The sequence below is a fragment of the Gopherus flavomarginatus genome, chromosome 2, assembly GCF_025201925.1.
Source record: "Gopherus flavomarginatus isolate rGopFla2 chromosome 2, rGopFla2.mat.asm, whole genome shotgun sequence".
NCBI lineage: Eukaryota > Metazoa > Chordata > Testudines > Testudinidae > Gopherus > Gopherus flavomarginatus.
In genome coordinates this window covers 272073445-272095206 of record NC_066618.1, presented here as the reverse complement: position 1 = coordinate 272095206, position 21762 = coordinate 272073445, and the positions used below count along the sequence as shown (strand labels likewise).

Here is a 21762-nt window from a genome sequence, read left to right as displayed (position 1 = left end):
ATGTTTTTACTTATTTTATTATTTTTTACATTTAATTACCAGTAATATACTTTTATCTTTATTTTCAAGGGTAGTGCAAAGTTGGTTACAGGGAGAAGAAAAAGCACTGAAGAATAGCTATAAATATCACTCACAGAATTTTTCTCTGAGTTAAATAGGGATGAATAATAAATAAATAAAAGTGTCAGCTGGTAGTTGGATTCTTGCATATCAAGTCACCACCTCTGAATTACAGTAATAAGCTATAATTCCTCCTAAACTATTTGACAGGCAGCAACAGCACCATCATCAATTATGATCAAAGTTTAGGTGCTTACTTGAATCGAGGGCAGGGCAGAGCTACTACATAACAAGGGACTCTTAAGGAAGGATAATGGGTGCTCCAGGGCTGGAACACCCATGGAAAAAAACTAGTGGGTGCTCAGCACCCACCAGCCATGCACCAATCAGCTGTTCAGAGGGTCCCTTCAATCAAGTGCTCAGTGGGCCCTGTCGATCAGCTGTTTGGCAGTGTGTGGGAGGTACTGGGAGGGGGTGGAGCAGGGGCAGGAAGAGGCAGAACAAGGGCAAGGCATGCTTGGGGGAGCGGATGGAGTGCAGGTGACACAAGGGTGGGGATTTGGGGGAAGGAGCAGATTGGGGGCGGGGCCTTGGATTGGAGTTATATAATTCCTCCCCAAATGACCCAGTCCACAGAAGGATTGCATTTCATAATCTCTGAGAAGATGTGGGGGAAACGCAATTTGATATTAGGCAGTAGCTGTTAGTTCTAGGTTTCTCTTGTTAAAGTAGAGTTCTCTTATTCCCTAAAAGAAAATACTTACCTACTCTTTTCTAGAAATAAAGATGAGGTGTTCTTAGAGCTTAAGGTTTCATAAGAAGAGGTTCTGGAGCAAACTGATAAATTTAAAAAGCAAAGACTCACCAGACTCACGTAGTATACATCCAAGAGGTCTGAGGGATTTAAGAATAAAATGACTAAACTGTGATAAAAATACACATTGTTCTAGCTGATGCTATGATCTCTCTCTCACCATTTTTAACTCTTTACTCTGTCCTCATGCTGATTTAGCAGAAATTACCCATGATCTTTACCTGTCCCTGCTCCAGTTCAGTTGTATTTTGAATGATGCAGAGATATCTTTGTATTATTGACCTCCTTAACAAGTATTTTTGTCTCACCTGTGTGTTCCATGGTGCCTGTCAGGTTTTCCTAGGCTCATTAAATAATTCCTTCAAAGCCTTCTTGATTTTATACGCTTTCAGTCTGGTTCAACTTTGTTGTAGATGGAGTCTTAAGCATGAGTCATTGTCATACGTAAACAAATTACCAAGTGATTCTTGGGAGAGCTATGTCCAAAAAAGGACAACCTTGTAATCTCAAAGTTAACTAATCAAACCAAGAATTTGATGGTTCATATATGCACACTTCCTCTTATATGAAGACCATTTGGGTGTCTTACTATAGCAATTCTGTAACTTCACCAGGAGCCTTGAAAATCCATAATCAACGGTTATTGTTTTGGGGGGTTTTAACATTAGATGAACTCAGTTTATATTATTTATTTGACTTAGTTATTGCTTTCTTACAACAACAATTTCACGTAATGGATGGGATTTTCAAAAGCATCTGAAGATTTGTCAACATGAGGGAAAATTAACACAAATCAACTAAAGGTGTGAAGTTAATGCACATAAATTAGAGCACATTTAACACTCATGTGGATGTACTCATTCAGGAATAATTTATTTTTTAAATTAAATACAGTAACTCCTCGCTTAACGTTGTAGTTATGTTCCTGAAAAATGTGATTTTAAGCGAAATGATGTTAAGCAAATCCAATTTCCCCATAAGAATTAATGTAAAAGAGGGGTAGGTGGGTGTTAGGTTCCAGGCGGGAAAAAAATCACCAGACAAAAAACTATATATTATATAGATATATACACAGTACATGTTTTAAACAAACAATTTAATACTGTTCACAACTATGATGATTGTGAAGCTTGGCTGAGGTGACAGAATCAGAGGGTGGAAGAGGGAGGAATACTTACCAGAGAATGCCTTGCTGTTAAATGATGAACTAGCACTCAGCTGAGCCCTCAAGGATTAATATATTGTTGTTAGTGTAGCCTCTCATCAAGGCAGCACGAACAGGAGGGGGGGGGTGACAGCATAGCAGACAGAGACAGACACACACCTTGTGTGGGAGAGAAAGACAAAGAGAGATTGCCTCTTTAAGTAAACTCATAAGTGAATTGTCTTTTTAAGTGGATCAGGAAGTTGAGACAGCAGCTGCTGCCCCAAGCTCTCTCTGTCCGTGTCCCCTCCCTGCTCTGTATGGAGAAGGGGGAAGAGGGACACCCTGACATTAGCCTCCCCTACTCCCCATTATCCTCCTGCACAGCAAGCAGGAGTCTCTGGGAGCAGCTCCAAGGCAGAGGGCAGGAGCAGCACATGGCAGTGGAGGGAGGGACAGCTGAACTGCCGATTGATAGCCTACGGAGTGGCTGCAACACATGGAACTTAAGGGATTGGGGAGCTGATAGGGGGCTGCCGGTCCACCCTGGTTCCTAACCTCCACCAGCTAACTCCAATGGGCTGCTTTTCCTGCAAGCAGTGGACAAAGCAGGCAGCTGACAAACAACATTAGAAGGGAGCATTGCACAACTTTAAACAAGCATGTTCCCTAATCAATCAGCAATGTAAAAACAAAAGAACATTAACCAGGATGACTTTAAGTGAGGAGTTACTGTAAATTAAAGAAATATTCCCAGTCCCAAAGTTTATATAGTCTAACTGAAGACATGAAGGGTGGAGTCATGACTCAATGAAAGTCACAGCAAATCTCTGATTAACTTCCAGGGATTTAACTGGAAATGGTGAGTGAGAAGACAAACAATATGCATGGATTGGGGTAAGGAGTAACATGAGTTACAACACCAAGATAATTATATAAGACTTGAGGAAACCTTGATAGCTCAGTTTAAAGCTTTGGTTTGATTTAACTTCTTCTGAAAAATTCCTGTGAATTGCTTCCTGTGAGCCTTATGTAAGTATTGAGATTTATGGATGGATTTAAGTGTGAAGAGAGTAGTCACTTGGCAGATCAGAATTGGAAGTGCATCACAAGCACAGTGGTTAGCATGAAGAAAAAGTCAACATGTGACATACATGGTAGACAGTTCGAAGCAACTAAAATATCTATGTCAGGGGTTCTCAAACTGGGGGTTGGGACCCCTCAAGGGGTTACTAGGTTATTACATGAGGGGTCACAAGCTGTCAGCCTCCACCTCAAACCTCGCTTTGAATCCAGCATTTATAGTGATGTTATACATTAAAACCACTTTTTTATATATTTGGGGGAAGGGGTCGCACTCAGAGGCTTTCCGTGTGAAAGGGGTCACCAGTACAAAAGTTTGAGAATCACTGATTTAGGCTATATCCTTTTTGACGTTTGTGAAGACGGCACTCTGACGTCTTCACTATGCCCAAATAAATCTGTTAGTCTATAAGGTGCCACCAGACTCCTTGTTGTTTTTGTGGATACAGACTAACACAGCTAAGCCCTGATAAAAAAGAGTGTGTTTTTAAATCAAATGATAACTAATGTGTGTTAGCTATCCCACTGAAAAAAACAAACAAACAAACAAAACTACCAAAATATGGAGCCAAGGTACTGTAGTTTAATTTAGCGAAAAAGTTACTGAAGTCAACAAGAGAGAGGGGGTATAGTGCTGATGTTGACTGCTACAAAGGTTTTTTACAATCCACTTAGAATTTTACAGAGAGATAACCATAGTGTGTTATTAATTTGCTTAAAAAACAAACACAAAAAACACCTTTGTGTTAGTGAAGACAATGTTTCAAAAAGCTGTATCCTAAAGATGTCTTCTCAGTGTGTTGAGAGAGCATCTTTGACTACTGCCTGCAGATCAGAGTACTGAATGCAAAAAAAGCTGATAATAAATAGAGAGTGGCTATTTCTGGCTATTCTCAAACAATTCCTGTGCCAGGTGTAAAGACTTGCGAGGTTTCTCCTTTCAGAATCCTTGTCACTAGGACACAAGAAGGTTAACATTTTTATGTAGGCTTCATCTACACAACAGACTTATGTCAGTATAAACATGTTGCTCAGGGGTGTGGAAAATCCACATCCCCAAGTGATATAGTTATGCGAACCTGAACTTTTGCTCATGGAGTTGTAGTGCCTACACCAGGAGTCTCAAACTCAAATGACCATGAGGGCCACATGAGGGTTAGTTCATTGGCCCAAGGACAGCATCACTGACACACACACCCCTCACTGCCCCTGTCCCTTCCCTCACTCCACCCATTCAGTGAGGCCCTGCCTCTTCCCACCCCTTCCCTGCCCCCATTCCAACCCCTTCCCTGAAGTCGCTACCCCAACTCTGCCCCCTCCCTGCCCCCAGAGGGTGCATGATGGGTGTGGCGGGGGTTGAGGGCAGGGAGTTGAGATGCAGCAGGGGGTTAGGGTGCAGGCGGGGGCTCAAGGCAGGGAATTGGGTTGCAGAAGGGGTGTGGGATGCAACAGGAGGCTCAGGGCATGGGGTTGGGGTGTGGGGTGCAGCAGGGGGCTCAGGGCAGGGAGTTGTGGGACGGGGTGCAGGAGGACTTTGGGCTGACAGCGGCACACACTGGAGCCAGGGCTGGCTGCCGGCCCCAGCCCTGCTCCGCTCCGGGAAGTAGCTGGAACCATGTCCCTGGGGAAGGGGGACGCAGGGGTCTGCGTGCTGTTTGCCTCGTCTCCAGGTACCTTCCCCGAAGCTCCCATTGGCCGCAGTTCCCCATTCCCGGGGAATGGGAGCTGTGGGGGGGGGGCGATGCCTAGAAGCCAGGGCAACACATAGATGGAGCCCTCTGCTTCTTCGCCCCTCTTCGCCACCCAGCTACAGGGACATGATGCCAGCTGCAGGAAGTGGTGCCGGGCTTGAGGGGGCAATCCTGCAGCTGTAGTTTGCCCACCCTAGGCCTGGAGGTAGACCGGGGGGGGTGGGCTCAGGCCACTTGGTAGGCAGCAGGAAATAGCCCCATGGGATGCATGCGGCCCATGTGTTTGAGACCTCTGGCCTACACCGATGGGAGAAGCTCTCCTGTCAGCACAGGTGCTATCTTAACTAAGCACTACAGCAGCACATCTGCACAGATACAGCACAGTATGTGTAGACAAGCCCAAAGATAATGGGAAGTACTTCTATGTTATGAGTTAAATTCTTGTAACATTACAGTTCACTCCAGGAGAGCTCTGTGTTGTGTTAAAATGAGTGAATAGGCTCTAACTGCAGAAGTGTTAACTGGCCACTTCAACTTGAATAGTCTCTTACAGTATATTAACTGCATATACTAAACAATCTGTTCCAGCTGGTATTTAGCTGTGACCCTCTGACAACCTTTCCTAGACCTGAAGAAGAGATCTGTGTAACCTGGAAAACTTGTCTCCTGCACCAACAGAAAATGGTCTTATAAAAGATATATTACCTCACCGACATAGAACAGTTAAACAGCTTTTAGTGGGGGGTTGGGGACGAGTCTGTCTGTTATATCAGTGTATTCCCTGGAAGAGAGATACCTTAGAAAATGTTTCTCTAAACATGACTGTTTTTCAGGAAGTTCACACATTTAGCCACATTAACAGGTATGAGAAAGCTGGATAACGGGGAATTCATCAAGATTTACTTTATCTCCTTCCTTAAATGTTTTGTGGCTCTCTTCAGTTCTGGTCTCAGTGACACCACGCATAAGGAGATCTTGCCATCCTCTCCAGACTGGACTGAGTGGTATTAGCCAATACATACATGTTAGGCATAGCACATGGTACATTAATAGATATTATGTGAATGGTATTAATATAATATTGTGGAAGGGGGAGTTATGTTAAGTGAATATATCATGCTCTTCCTACAATTCTGTTCACCCATGTCAAGAATCTCACAACACTTTGTAGGCTGAAATAACATTTGACATTAGACAACAGGAAGCCTGTCAAAGTCAAGATACATGAATGGTGTGTTCTATCATAGGTTGGGATGTACCTCTATGTCCAGCTGGTTTGGAATGTGGTATTCAAAACAGAGATAAGGAAAAGAACAGAAAAACAAGTTGAGAAATTAGTTGGTTGGATTTTAGGTGACAAAATATGTGCTTTTTAACTTGTAAACAGACCTGATATAAACATAATTGGATTTAGATGTGTATCTTTGAAGCACATCTTCTGTGTAAGGTGAACATGTTTTGAGATAAGAATTGTTTTTTGTATTGTAGTGTTTTGTCTTTAGCTAATCAATTTGGCTACGTTCAGTTATTTCATCTCTTGCACATTTTTTTGTAGTGAACCACAAGTAAAGTCAATGAGTTGGCTATATTATTAATAAATAGTGGCTAAAATAGTATGGTAATCTTTTTTCCACTCATCCTTTGCTGTAGCGTATCTTCCCCTCAGGGGAGGGATAGCTCAGTGTTTTGAGCATTGGCCTGCTAAACCCAGGGTTGTGAGTTCACTCCTTGAGGGGACGACTTAGGGATCTGGGGCAAAAATTGATCCTGCTAGTGAAGGCAGGGGACTGGACTCAATGACCTTTCAAGGTCCTTTCCAGTTCTAGGAGACTGATATATCTCCAATTATTAAATTCTGTGACTGCTTTTGTATTGAGGTTAAAAAAAAAATCCTGCTCTAACTATTGATGTAGAAACTGAGCACAGCTGAATCCAAAAGAAATTAACCAGAATAGCTTTCCTTGTGGACACTCTTACTTCAAAATAGCTATTGCCATTTAAATTCACACCATACCTAAATCTGAAATAAAGTTCAAGTGTAGACAAGCCGAGTTCTAAAACCAGCCAACTTTAAAGTGACCACCAGTATTCGTTGTAGATTTGTCTTATATTGCCCTCAATGGAAAAAGAAAATGGTGGCAGCATCAAAGAAGTGGCTTTTCTACATTTGAAAGTTATTTTCCATTAAGGTAGGGTATGAATTTAAAGTGCAGTAGCACTTTAAAATTGGCCACATTGGGAGTTATTCCATAATAGTTATTTTTCAATAGCTATTCTGGTTAATTTCCTAGAGTAGGCAAGCCCTAAGAAACAGTCTTTAGGAATTGTAATCTCTCATCAACTTCTGTCTCTTTCCTCCTGGGGTCTGTGATCCCTATTCCTGATTCTGAGTGCTTTCTGAAGTGACAAATGTGTTCAGTCTCTTTTTCAGCCTTGGAAATCAGTCTAGCATGCCATGCTGATTTTTTTCGCGACCAGATAAGGAGACCCTTGATGAATCCAAGCACTTGGCTGTGTCCTTCTTAAGATTAGAGGCTGCTTTGATACAACTAGTTCAAATTGACCCTACAAGAGTAGGTTGAAAGGGAAGCCTGTGTTCCAGGCATTTAGTTTTAGTTTTTCAGAGTTTGCAAGCTGCAAGGAAAAATAAATCTGAGCAAGAACACCCTGTGTTGAAGCCCTTTCCTGTGAAGCAGAGAAACAACTGAAGCATAAACACCACAGTATAAAGGAGCAGCCTGTTTGACACTCATAAATCATTACTACTTCTGCTACCTGCCAGGTTGAGAAGTGAGGAGCTGGCACCTATTGTTTCTGAATTGGTCTACTCAGGGTGCAGAATGTGGATTTCAGAACATATAACTTGCTTACCATTTGTTTCTTTTAGTATGTAATTTTCTCTTTCTTTGCTATGTTTGATATAGCAGATTGGACTAATGATATTGTGTGTTTTTATTGTTAGAAATGTAATACATAACTTCCTCAACATTGATTCATAAAAATATATTCTGCTATTGGTGCTGTCTTATCATAGATATCTCAGGGTTGGAAAGGACTTCAGGAGGTTATCTAGTCCAGCCCCCTGCTCAAAGCACAGCCAATTCCTAGACAGATTTTTGCCCCAGATCCTGAGATGGCCTCCTCAAGGACTGAGCTCACAGCCGCAGCTTTAGCAGGCTAATGCTCAAACCGCTGAGCTACCCTCCCACTTTTGGATTAATGCTAAAGGAGGTTTCATGGTGTCATATGGATGAGACTAGCTCTCCATAGTTACTGTATGCCAATGAATTTAATATCAGTTTTCAATGACTATCAAACAGATGTTTCCTTCTTTAGAACTGCAGTGAGGACTGAGTTTGTGCACCATAGTGATTCCAGAATTTTAAATTTGAGATTAAACTATTGGGGTGGAAGACACAGAAAAACAGGCACATTCAGTTACCAAGTTAATACACATACAATTTCCCCGTACTCCTTCCCTTTTAAACTCAAAATGCTTTATGGCATTAAGTAATGCATTCACATTCCTACAGGAAAGTATTGATAAGATGAGCATAGTTGCCTTTGCTCTTGTAGTTTGAAAGAGTGTACTTATATTAAAAGTTCTGTTCTGAAACAAGGGCTTTTCTTTTTTAGTTTATTTCAATACAAATAAAAAGTTAATAATTAATAATGTATCATTCAACATAACCATGCCCCTTAACTACATAAGACAATGGTTCTTTGTCATGTATAATTTCAACTGAAAGCAGATTCATAGGTGAACTAAAAATGAAAGTGCAAGAAGCAGGAAGTGGGAAAAAATACATACCATATATACTCGTTCATTAGCCGGTTCGTTTATAAGCCAACCCTCCAAGATGCTTAGGTAAAAATAGCAAAAACTGTGTGACCCTTTCATAAGCCAACCCTATATTTCAAGGGTTGGAAAATTTTGGCTCCTGGCCTATTAGGATAAGCTGTTAATGGGCCTGGACGTTTTGTTTACCTGGAGCGTTCACAGGCACGGAACCCCTCAGCTCCCAGTGGCCATGGTTTGCCATTCCTAGCCAATGGGAGCTGCGGGAAGCTCCAGGTAAACAAAACGACAATGTATTAGATATTCAATGATTCCATAGAGTTTAAAATCATCAAATTTTGGTGTAGACCCTTTTATAAGCCAACCCCTGCTCTTCTATACACCACTTTTTTATCCAAAATATTCAGCTTATGAACGAGTATATTCTGTTTTATGGAGGATTTTGAGTTTGCAAAAAATAAAATCCACCTTTTTTCCCCTCTGAAATGAAATTTTAGTGATATCAGCATACTTGCATAGTGTTTTGATTTTGACAACTGCATTTTCTGATAGCAAATGGTTCCATCTGAGTTTTTTTCTGACTAGCTCTAGTGAAAGCAAACTGCAGAGTTCCCTGAAGAGATCAGACCTACAAGGGGCAAAAGGTAATTCGTAGTTTAGGTACAAAATGAAGGAACATGTGGTATTGAGTGATTGGGAGGGGATGTGTCTATGAGAGTATCTCTGTTGGAGGAATAACTGAATGAAGACTGAGTCAATAGGTTAACAACTTACAACCCTCTGTATAACGCTGCAGCTTGATCGTTTTTAGAATGTCTATCACATTAGGTCTGTGCAACTGTGGTGTGCTCCAGGATCAGCAAAGGGCATGGGCATGAGTGAGTTTAAGCAAGTTATGCATTGAGTGGCAAGTTAACTCCTCCAGTTTGTCTGTTCTTAACTTGCAAATGTTCAGAGTAAAAAGGAGATATGTCTTGTGGAGACTGTAATGTCTAAGAAAACATGGCTGTAAACATGATTCTTATTATCCTAAAGAGGCCTGGCTCTTGAAGCTGCTGTGGGTGCGGGGAGAGGGATTGGTGTCTGAGTTGAACAGCTATCCATGATCAAATTCCCCTGAACTCCTTGCCCTACTCATCACTTTTATTTGGCACTCATTCACACTGTGTGGAATCCAGCTCTAAGGCCATGTCTACACTGCAAAGTTAAGTCAACTTTAGTTAGGTTAACATACAGTTACTGCTGTAATTAAACTACTGTTGCATGTTCACACTACACAGCTTGTATTGGCGGAGCGCATCCACAGTAGCAGCTCTTGCACTGACAGTGAGCAGTGCACCATGGGTAGTTATCCCAATGTCCAACTCACCATCATCCACCGCAGGGTGTTTTGGGAAGGGTGCGCAATGTCTCATGCAGGCAGTTGCAGCATCCCATGATGCAGTTTTCACTAGCCCATCATTCCATGGGCTTCCTAGTACATTTCTCACCACTTTTCAACAGCCCCTGTGACTTGTGCATCTGCCATCTCCATCAGAAAGCATGAATCCTGGACTGCTCTCCGGTATTGTGGTGAGCATTATGAATACATCACACCTGATCCTGCAGTATTTTCTGAGATGCAAGTCTGTTGATGATGCTTTGATGTCTGCCTTGCTGTGTGCCATGGAAAGAAACAGTTCAAGATTGGTTTTGGTATTTACAGAGCAGCTACACATGGTGAACCGTCAGTTCTGGGCTTGAGAAACAAGCACGGAGTGGTGGGATCACATCATTATGCAGGTTTGGGATGATGAACTCTGGCTGCAGAACTTTTGGATGCACAAAGCCACCTTCCTGGAACTGTGTACGGAGCATGCCCTTACTCTGAGGCACAAGGACTCCAAAACGAGAGCTGCCCTTACTGCACAGAAGCGAGTGGTGATTGCTGTGTAGAAGCTGGCAATGCCAGACTGCTGCTGATCATTCCTGAATCAGTCTGGAGTCAGAAATCCACATGGGGTTGCTGTGATGCAAGTGTGCATGGTCATTAATTGCCTTCTGCTATGAAGGACTGTGGCTGTGGGTAAAGTGCGTGAAATAGTGGATGGCTCTGCAGCAATGGGATTTCCTAACTGTAGGAATATGTAGCACACATATCCCTATTGTGTGCCCCAGACCACACTGAGATGGAGTGCATCAACAAAACGGGCTACTTTTCTATGGCATTGCAAGTGCTGGTGGATCACTGAGATTATTTCACCGATATAATCACAAGCTGGTCAGAGAAGGTGTATGACACATGCATCTTTAGGAATACATGCCTGTACAGAAAGCTGCAAGCAGGGACTCTTCTTTCCAGACCAGAGGATTATGAGTGGACATGTGGAAATGCCAACAGTGATCCTGGGAGATCCAGCATACCTCTTGCACCATGGTCCATGAAGCCATACACTGGCCAGCTTGACAGCAGCAAGGAGCACATCAAGAACAGGTTCAGTAGGTATGGAATGACTGTTGAGTGTACCTTTGGTCGCTTAATGGGACACTAGTACTGTCTGCTCAGGTTAGATCTCAGTGAGGGCAATATTCACATGGTCATAGCAGTCTGGCGTGCACTTCATAATATCTGTGTAGCAAAGGAGGAGAAGTTGCCCCATGGGTGGCACATGGAATTTGAACAGCTGTCTGCTGACTTTGAGCAGCCAGATATTAGGACTATGAGAGGGGCTAAATGGGATGCTATGTGGATCAGGAAGACTTTGAAGGAATATTTTAACAATGAGCTACAGTAATGTGTGTTGCTGTAATGTGTTGAGCCTGGCATTATTTTTTTGCACTGTGGTATAAACATTGTAATGATTGCTGTTGTCAATAACCTAGTCCCAGATTTGGACCTTAGCGTCCAAAATATGGGGGTTAGCATGAAAACCTCCAAGCTTAGTTACCAGCTTGGACCTGGTACTGCTGCCACCACCCAAAAAATTAGAGTGTTTTGGGGCACTCTGGTCCCCCCAAAAACCTTCCCTGGGGACCCCAAGACCCAAATCCCTTGAGTCTCACAACAAAGGGAAATAAATCTTTTCCCTTCCCCCCTCCAGGTGCTCCTGGAGAGATACACAGAAGCAACCTCCGTGAATCTAAGCAGAGGGAGTCCACCATCTCTAATTCCAGTCCTGGAAACAAAAGCACTTCCCTCTTCACCCAGAGGGAATGCAAAGTCAGGCTAGTAAATCTAACACACACAGATCTCCCTCTGACTTCTTCCTCCCACCAATTCCCTGGTGAGCTGCAGACTCAATTCCTTGGAGTCCCTTACTAAAGAAAAACTCCAACAGGTCTTAAAAGAAAGCTTTATATAAAAAAGAAAGAAAAATACATACAAATGGTCTCTCTGTATTAAGGTGACAAATACAGGGTCAATTGCTTAAAAGAAATATGAATAAACAGCCTTATTCAAAAAGAATACAATTTAAAGCTCTCCAGCCACTATATCCATGTAAATACAAAGAAAACAATAGAAACCTTACTGTCTTACTATATTTGTACTCACAACTTGGAAACAGAAGATTAGAAAGCAGGAAATAGAAATCCTCCCATAGCCGAGAGAGATAGATTCAAGACAAAAGGACTCACACCCAAAACTTCCCTCCACCCAGAGTTGAAAAAAATCCTGTTTCCTGATTGGTCCTCTGGTCAGGTGCTTCAGGTTACTTTTTTTTTTCAGGTGAAAGAGACATTAACCCTTAGCTATCTGTTTATGACAGCTGTGTGTGTACTACTATAAGAATACAAATGCACCTATTGCTACTATCTCTGAATGTTAGCAGCAGTCACTATGTGTTGGAGAATAATAAAGATTCATCTACTTTCCATAAATTGATTTTTATTCTACACCCATGCAAACATACCTATCTGATTCTGAGCTAAACTTCTTACACACAGGAAAAAAATGTTGTAAATCCTTCAAAATGATTCACACAGGTAGACTCTTATGTCTTCATTGAGATGCCACTTGGATAATTAGCAATAGCAAATGATGAGTCATCTCCTTGCATTGGGGGATGTAAAGGGAAATATATCATTTTGAGGCCAAATCATGTTTTCAGAATCCTTGTTTCTGCTTTGCATTTAGCGCATAGCCTGCACAAATTCTTATTTGGACATTAGGGTATCAAGAAAAGGGTCATTTCTACATTAAAACCAAGCTAGTAGGCCAATCTTGACACCCCTAACTCATGAGTACTCCTGTTAACTTCGGCATTGGACTATGAGTGAAATACTGGTTCCCCTGACGTCACTGGCAAAACTCCCACTGAGTTTAGTGCAACCAGAGTTTCACCCTTAGTCACGATTTCTGGTACAGATCTCACGAGAGAACTTATATTAGGTGCTGCCATTCTCTTTGCAAGATAAATATGTGGAAAATGATCACTGGGCCTGTGGTAGTAACCGAGGGAATGACTAATGCTATTTTCTTCTTATCCATCCAGGGATGTAATACTATTAGGTAATGTAACTGGATAAAATATAAGAAATGAGAAAAGACTGAAAAGGAAAGTGATACAAACACATCGAATCTGGATTTATATTCCAGTGTATTAGACTGGGGGATTCCTCAGTGTTCTCAGCTGGAATGCACATTAGATTGATATTCAATTCTCTGTCTGAGGAAAAGTTGTTTTGTTGATGTTTCTGTTTTACATTTAAATGCATGATCTTTTCCCCCTTTCTCCTCCAACTCCCCATGGGCCATTTCCCCTCTGTTCTCTCGTACAATGAATCCGACAGAGAATTCCAGGAACCTCAGGAAACCTTGAAATTATTTTTCATTGTGGATATGGCATAGAGTAGGGTGTATTTAACAACAAACCTGCTAGCAAATCTATAAAGCAGGTTTATAGAATCATAGAAATGGTAGAAATGTAGGACTGGAAGGAACCTCAGTAGATCACTTAGTTCAGTCTCCTGCACTGAGGCAGGATTAAGTGTTATCTAGACCCTCCCTTACAGGTTTTTGTCTAATCTGTTCTTAAAAACCTCCATTGATGGAGATTCCACAACCTGCCTGGTCAGTTTATCCCAGGGCCAAATTCTGAAAGGAAATTTTTCCTAATGTCTAACCTAAGTCTCCCTTTTCTTGCACTTTAACCTCATTGCTTCTTGTCCTCCCCTCAGTGGATAAGGAAAACAATTTATCACACGCCTCTTTATAACAAATTTTTATGTACTTGAAGACTCATATCATCTCCCCCTTCAGTCTTCTCTTCTCCAGACTAAACAAACCTATTTTTAAAAAATCTTTCCTTGTGGGTCATGTTTTCTAGACCTTAAATCATAAGTGTTGCTCTCCTTTGTATTTTCTCAGTGTTGTCTGTATCTTTCCTGAAGTGTGTTCTGGACACAGTACTCCAGTTAAGGCTTTACCAGTTCTAAGTAGAGTGAGATAATTACTTCTCATGTCTTTCTTACAACGTTCCTGCTAATAAATCTCAAAATGATGTTGGGGTGTGGGTGGGTGGAGAGTTGTTGGTTTGTTTTTGCAACGGTATTACAATATTGATTCATATTTAGTTTTATCAATGTAATATATGCCATTGTACGCCAGCAATGCCCCTCTGCTATGTACATCGGCCAAACTGGACAGTCCCTACGGAAAAGGATAAATGGACACAAATCAGATATTAGGAATGGCAGTATACAAAAACCTGTAGGAGAAAACTTCAATCTCCCTGGACACACAATAGCAGATCTAAAGGTAGCCATCCTGCAGCAAAAAAAATTTTATGACCAGACTTCAAAGAGAAACTGCTGAACTTCAGTTCATCTGCAAATTTGACACCATCAGCTCAGGATTAAACAAAGTCTGTGAATGGCTTGCCAACTACAAAACCAGTTTCTCCTCCCTTGGTTTTCACACCTCAACTGCTAGAAGAGGGCCACACACACCTTCCCCTGGAAATTTCCACCACATGCTACCCCTCTGATACAGGACTCTTTGCTATATTTACTTTGTGATCCACTATAACCACCAGATCATTTTCTGCAGTACTCCTTCCCAAGCAGTCATTTCCCAGTTAGTGTCAACTTTGGAGAGAACTCAGTTGTCATACTAAACAGTGGGAAAGGATTAATATAGCAAGAAGACTGACGACATTTGCAATACAGTATATGTTGGGGGGGGGGAATTAAAGGCTTAAAATATTTATCTAATGAAATGAATTTATGGGAGATTTTGGGAAAATACTGGTACCATTTTTTGTAATTTATTAATAGCCTTTATGTTAGTTATTGTTCACACATGATACATACTTACTTATCAACAAAAATATACATTGGTTAGACTGTACACCCTGAATCTATCATGCATTTCAGTAGGGTTGAACACTAAAAAGTTACTCCAATATTTTTATCCAGATTTATCTATGAAAAATTACTGTGTCTTCAGCATATATTTAACCAAGGACAGATTTTTTTAAGAAGTATGTTTAAAAATAAAATAAAGCCAGGGTCTTTAAGAGATATCAATTTTATCTAGCTTGGCAGGATCAGAGGAAGGGCCATCATATAAAAGTTGTTTTATCTTTAAGTCAAAAGTGACTTAAATGGCTGTATAGTGTACCACTAATTCTCCTAGAATGGTTTTCTTTGTTTCAGGTCTGCTTTCAATTTCATTTCAAAAATCATTTATTCTGCTTCTGTTCCTCTGCCCTAGCCTGATTACTAATCTCATTTCAATTTTCAAGGACTTGTAAATAAAGTTAAGCTAGGCATCCACTCTGTCTTTAGTGCATATACTTTAGTGCTACCCTATTCAGTTAATAATCATTAGTTTTATTTTTATTTGAATCTAACATTTTTACCCTGAGAATTGTTCATTGCTTACCATGTGTATTATCCCTCTGTCTACGTACGTCTATGCTCCTCATCACCATAGTTTCTGAGAGACTAGAAACAATGATGTTTTTATTCTAAGGCTCAGTGTTTCTTAACATCTTATAATTTCTTTATTTCTTTATATTTACACTGTCAAAATGGCCACAGAGAAAATATGGGGCTCCAGCATGCACAAGTATGAGGTTTTTCCTTTCCCCAGTGGTGCTCAACCCCCACTCATCCCCAGGCCCTGCCCTCAGTCCACTTTTCCCCCAAGCGCACACTCTGCCTCTTCCCACCCCAGCTCCGCCCCTCATCATCCCACCCTGTTCTGCCCCTTCCCCAAATGCACCCTGTCCCTGCTCCTCTCCTCCCTACACCAGCGCCTCCTATGGGACAACTGATCGCAGAATGAGTTTGGATGAGGATTGTAACTGATTATTATTAATTATAATAACTGAGGAAAATGCTTATTAAGTGCTAGAGACTGTGAAAACATATAGAAAGAAATGGTTCCTTCCCTGAAAAACTTACAATCTAAAATCTAGTGTTTATTTACCTTTTTGGTATTGGAACAGAGATAGATTAATTGGGTAATTGTAGTTTCAGCAAAGCTTTCCATAACACATTCATAGCTAAGACTATTTGTACATAATTTATTTGTTGTTCAATATGTCCAACTCTTTGTTCTTTTACTATGCATTATATGCAAATAATTTACCATCTTTTCTGTTTATGCAGTATATTATAAACCCTTTATACTCAAGGCCAAGGTTGTGTTTTCCTTATATGTAGTCAATGTCAGTATCTGAATTATGTAACCTTTTTCTTTGCTGTTTTCAACTATCAAATAATCCTGGTTCTTCATAAACTTAGGTTCTAATATTAAGAAATGTTTTTTTTGTTGGTAGTTATCCTTGTCATTTCTAATACAGCAATTTCAGGATTTTATTGTGTGTGTGAGACTTTCTTCATCACCTTTATGGACTCAGCTCTTCTCCCTCCCCCATCTTTTTATACTGGTCAGATGTCTTCTACACAATTTCTTTACTTACTGCCCTTCCCTTTGAAAAGTAGATAATGTTATTTCAGGCTCAATGTGAAAAAAAATCCTTTATTTTATACAGCATATGTGGACAGCAATGTTAATTACATACAGTACAGTTAGGAATCATAGCACAGTGTTCTTCTGAACATCTTTTGTTTTTTGTTTGTTTGATTTGTTTCCAAGTCTTTTTCTGCATGTTAGTTTAAATTAGCAAAGATAAAGGAATTGTTTGCCCAAATATCAGATTACACACTATTATGTTTGCTGTGTACGACCAAGCACAGCTTCTCCATAAGCTGTGATGAGGACAGCTAGAAATTGTAATGTATTTTGTGGCCTATTGTTGCCAGTCAGAGATGATGCCAGGTGTGTAACTGAGAATGGTGCACTGCTCTTTGTTTGTTTATGGCTTACTATGTCTGAGACACTTTCCAGACATGCAAAAGGACCAGTCTGTGCTCTGAAAGTCTCACAACCTAAAGACAGACAGACAAATAGAGGAATTGGGGCGAGAACATCTAATAGTGACCTTTTCAACTCTATGAAGTGGATCTTTAAGAAAGACATAATTGTGCATGGGTTAGAGGTTTTTCAGATGAGCACAGTGAGGTTATACAATGTATGACAGGCATGTGGAAGAGGTTATGTAAGTGATCCCAAAGTAAGATGACACACTGGTGGCAAAGACTGGGAATGCTGCTGAGTGGAGAGGCAGGGCAATGAACAATTAGACAAGATATGATAGGCAGGGAGAGGCAGAGTTATGCAGAACTTTGAAGGTGGTCATAGTAAGATTAAATATGATGTGATAGTGGATGATGAGCCATTTCAGAGTATAGAATTGAGAGTATCAGACCTGGAGTTCTTGATTTTGTGGCTCTTGGATACAAATACTGCACTGCTGGAAATATTATTTAGATTTCTACATTGAAGAGCATATAGAACAGATGCTCAGAAACATATCCAGATAATTATAAAATTGGATATCTGGTAGTTAGCTGTCTTACAATCTCAGTATATTGTAGGCATTTTCTGGAAGGCCTTTGAATGAAGTAACATCTCCATAAGGAGCTATATGTGAACCTGATTTTGAAGTTGTTACGAAATTGTGCATCAAGTACTTTGGCATAAATAATCTTGCCTACGCTTACTGTATTTCAAAAAGAGTGTTTTGACATCTAATCTCCTGAGATCTCCAGAGATCTGAAATTACTGATGCAAGTAATTAGTAGTTAATAACAGAATAGTATCTCCAAGAGTGTTTTCCTAAATAGTTTTCTAACATGCAGTGCAGCACTTATTTACAATGAACAGAAACTTCTAGTTAACCATAGGTTTTTTTTTTAATGGCTCTGTGGATTGCATTGGTTGACACTCCACAGTAACGACTTTTTCTTAAGCTCTAATCTAGTGGAATTTTTGAAGTTCTACGGAAACAAATCTTGCTGGACTTGGAAAACTGATTTCCTATTCATACTGAAGCCACAATATTATGAAAATTCATGTAATTTCCCCCAACACTTTAGTAAAACACATTCCATTTTATTAGTTCATCATCACATACATGGCTTCACTAAAATAGAAGACTCTTGTTTTATAGAATGCCTTTAATACTTTGGAATATTCCAAAATGCTAATAAAACAGCGAATTAGCTATTAGAAGTTCAGAGGCTACATAACAGATATGGGATAGTTGTACAGTAATTGACACAGAGCCATTAGCATTAAAGTCTGTGAGTTTGTTATTTTTTGTTGTTGTTTCTTTGTTTTGACTGAGACAAGGAATGTTGGCTCAGACACTGGTGTTATTCTGCAATCTCATTCTGAAAGTGCTGTACCTCATTCAGTCAGATGATCATCTGAAAGATAGTGGACCGATTCCATTTTTACTAGAGTCTTATGCAGAAGTCTCTGATTAATGCTAAATCGCAGTTATGTATGTAAATCCTCCACACAGATGCAAAAAGCAGCTCATAGTAGTTACGTGTCACATTTTAAATTCCCATTTAATACATTGGGTGAGAATGGCATTTTTGGTTTGTGTTGGTTTTGCTTTACATTCATGTTTACAAATGCAAACACTACATAATTTTTCCACTGATAAGAGTAGACTTTATTTAGCATTGAGCATGAATATTTATTTATTTGACAGGAAAGTTGAGTTTCACTGTGCAGCAAATCAAGAATAAGACAAAGGTCAGAATTTAGTCATGTACAAATGTAATCATTCTTAAAACTTACTTGTCAAAGATTTTGTGTGTTAAGCATAGCAACAACAGTTAATCAAATTACAGTTTAACTTTCTCATGGCTGAATGGAATCTAACAACTTCTAATGTTTAAAAATAACAAAAATTGCAATGAAATCTGCTAAATGTTATTAGAATAGATTCTTTAAAATGTTTGGGATTTTATTTAATTTTTTTCTATGGAAATGTCCATTGTTATATAGGGGAAAACAGCTCTTGAAGAAAAATAAATAAAAATGTTGGTTTCTAGTTTACATATAAATTGTATTGTTCTTCCAACGTAAGGAGCCAGTTATTCTGTTTGTTTTATTCTCATTCCTTTTATTTTATTGTTATACATGCACCTTTATTTACTTAGTAGTATTTTGCAGAGGTTTGTTTAACATTCATGGCTGAGGAGACATTACATTTTTACATTACACCACTTCCAGGACTGAGGCAGAACTGCAGAACTCTGCGTACACAAAATAAGTATTCCTTGATATGTTGTGGTAAACATTATAATATTGGGAATGGCAAAGTAAACACAGATGTTTAAAAACATTTTGCTGAAATGGCAACCCTTTCCACTTCAATTGTCATGCAAAAAAGAACTGACATATTTTAAATTGTGCATTTTAAAAATCACCACAATTATATCATAATTCAGGAAAAACAAACAGCATATGTGTAAAGAGCTCTCTAAATTGACTTACAATAGGTCCCGGTACAATAAGCATCCTTCCACTTAATAGAGATGTGTGAAATTATGTTGTAACTGAAATTTTTTAAAATTGTACAAGTCATATTTGTTTTACAGATATATGATGGAAAAGACAACACAGCTCACCTGCTGGGTGCATTTACTGGGGCCTCATTAAGAGGACTGACACTAAGTAGTACTTCAAATCATCTGTGGTTGGAATTTAACTCAGATACAGAGGGAACCAATGAAGGTTTTCAGCTTGTTTACACAAGTAAGTATGTAGACAAATAGAATAATAGATTTATGTTGTTCATGGCTTGAAACAGTCATTGTTCATACTCATAAATTCAAATGATGATAAAAACTGGTAAAATATTGCCACCAATTCATCACTCTCTCAAAATAATCCATTTTCAACTTTCTGCCCAAATCAGACATTTATTATATCGGAACTCTAGCTTCTGTATTACTCAAATATTCTAGTCTGGAAATTATACAGTGCAACTCACTGTCACAAGATATTATAGAGGTAAGAGCTTAATGGGATTCACAGAAGGATTAAATATTTACATGAATAAAAAAATCTGAAATTATAGTAGCTAGTCTTAAAATAAATACAAAAACCTAATGAAAGCTTTAGAACATAACCAATCACTAACCACCTAGAATTTCCAGAAAACATCGCCATGGATAAGTTATTGTATAATTGTCTGTTGATGGGGAAATGAGCACTGCCTCTGAAGCATTTGCTACTGGTCACTTTCAAAGACAGGATACTGAATTAGACAACCAACTGGTCTGATTAGGTATGGAATTTCAGTATTACACATGCCATTGACTTTCTGGAATTTCCATAGTGAAAATAAAACACGTTTTATGGTAGCATAAGCAAATTATGTTGGTTTTGTTTTGCTAAATTTTCCTTGGAGCACAGTCCCCTGAAAATAAACAAACAAACCATAACATAAATGGCTATGAACTGCCCCTATGAATGATAATGAATAATCATTGGGCGAGGGAAAGAGTGAGAATTACTTCAGATCCTGATAGATTAGGATACTCATTTACAATGTGAGAAACCCTACTTCAAATTCCTGCTCCAAGGAATATTTAATTATTTATAGGAGGTGAAACAGCTTTAACTGGCAAGATTGAGAAAGATTTACCTGAGGGGATAGAACACTTCCCTGTAATGTGGGATATCTAAATTCAAAGTCCCATTTCCTCATCCGCTAAAGAGAGGATTTGAACCTTGATCTCCCACATCCCAAGCATGTATGTCCCTAACCACTGGACTAAAACTTACAAGAGAGGTGGTTATCATCATCCTCCCTCCCCCTAGTATCTTATAAATCTACTCCTCCTTTGCTTTTGTGAAAGTGCCTGAAGAAAGTTTTTTGACTTTTTGACTAGTTGGAAATTTGTTTTTGATTTGATCTACAGCAAAACTTTTTTTTAATTTAATTTTTCAGAACTGCCAGTGGACCAAAATATTCATTATTCACCAGTTCTAATCACAGCCTTTTCAGTGACTTTTCCAGAAAATGTGTGATGGGACACAAGTCAATAGTTAGCTACATTGCCAACATCAAGAGTTAGATTCTTAAACATGGACCTCACATGCCTGTTCCCCACACCCACCGGGTAATACATGAAAATCTAGGCCAACAATGGGACTCAATACTTCCCTCCTGGCCTTTAGCATTCAGACAGAACAATGATCCAACTCACAGGTTATGACATGAAGGTCCCTGTTATCTCCATATTCTCAGTGAGCCATACTGGCAGAAACTCAGGTAGAGAAGACACATCATTTAACCTACCAAGACATGTTTCTGTTTCCATGTCAATAGATAGCTCAGTCCAAATCTGAGCAGTTTTGTTGCAAAGTAAATGAAAATTCTTCACAATTAATAAAACAGTTCAGTGACTGAGTGGAGAGTGTGAATGTTGAGCAAATTGTCAACCACTCAGCACAGTTCTGTAATTTGACACTGTGCATTTGATGGTGGAAGTGAAGAACCTTTTATTTGCTTCCTCTTCAGCCATGTGGGGGAATGTCTGGGGCACATGCACCATACGCCCTTATTACCTATGCACATTATGAGCTAAGTGCTATTATTAAAATTTGCTTGTGTTCCAATAGAATGAGATTCCCAGGTGCTCCTAACTTGTTCAAATTAAAAGCAGTTTTCACTGGAACACTCACATGCACTTCTTCTAAACAAGAGCTAATTTTTGGCCATATTTCAATTTTCTAACCCCAGCTGAAATTTTGTAATAGACAAGTTTGTTTTTTATCTCGCTATCCTACTTCCCAAAAGTGACAGAATTG

At 39.6% G+C, this 21762-nt stretch overlaps 1 protein-coding gene across 4 annotated transcripts in view; it reads left to right on the top strand.

Moving 5' to 3' along the window:
- Positions 1-21762, top strand: part of CSMD3 (CUB and Sushi multiple domains 3) — a 1198342-nt gene that overhangs the window by 804939 nt on the left and 371641 nt on the right. For all 4 annotated transcript variants that reach the window (XM_050940462.1, XM_050940461.1, XM_050940464.1 and 1 more), the window contains one exon: positions 19542-19698. In XM_050940462.1, the coding sequence (XP_050796419.1) occupies positions 19542-19698 (157 nt within the window). The remainder of the gene's footprint in view (positions 1-19541; positions 19699-21762) is intronic.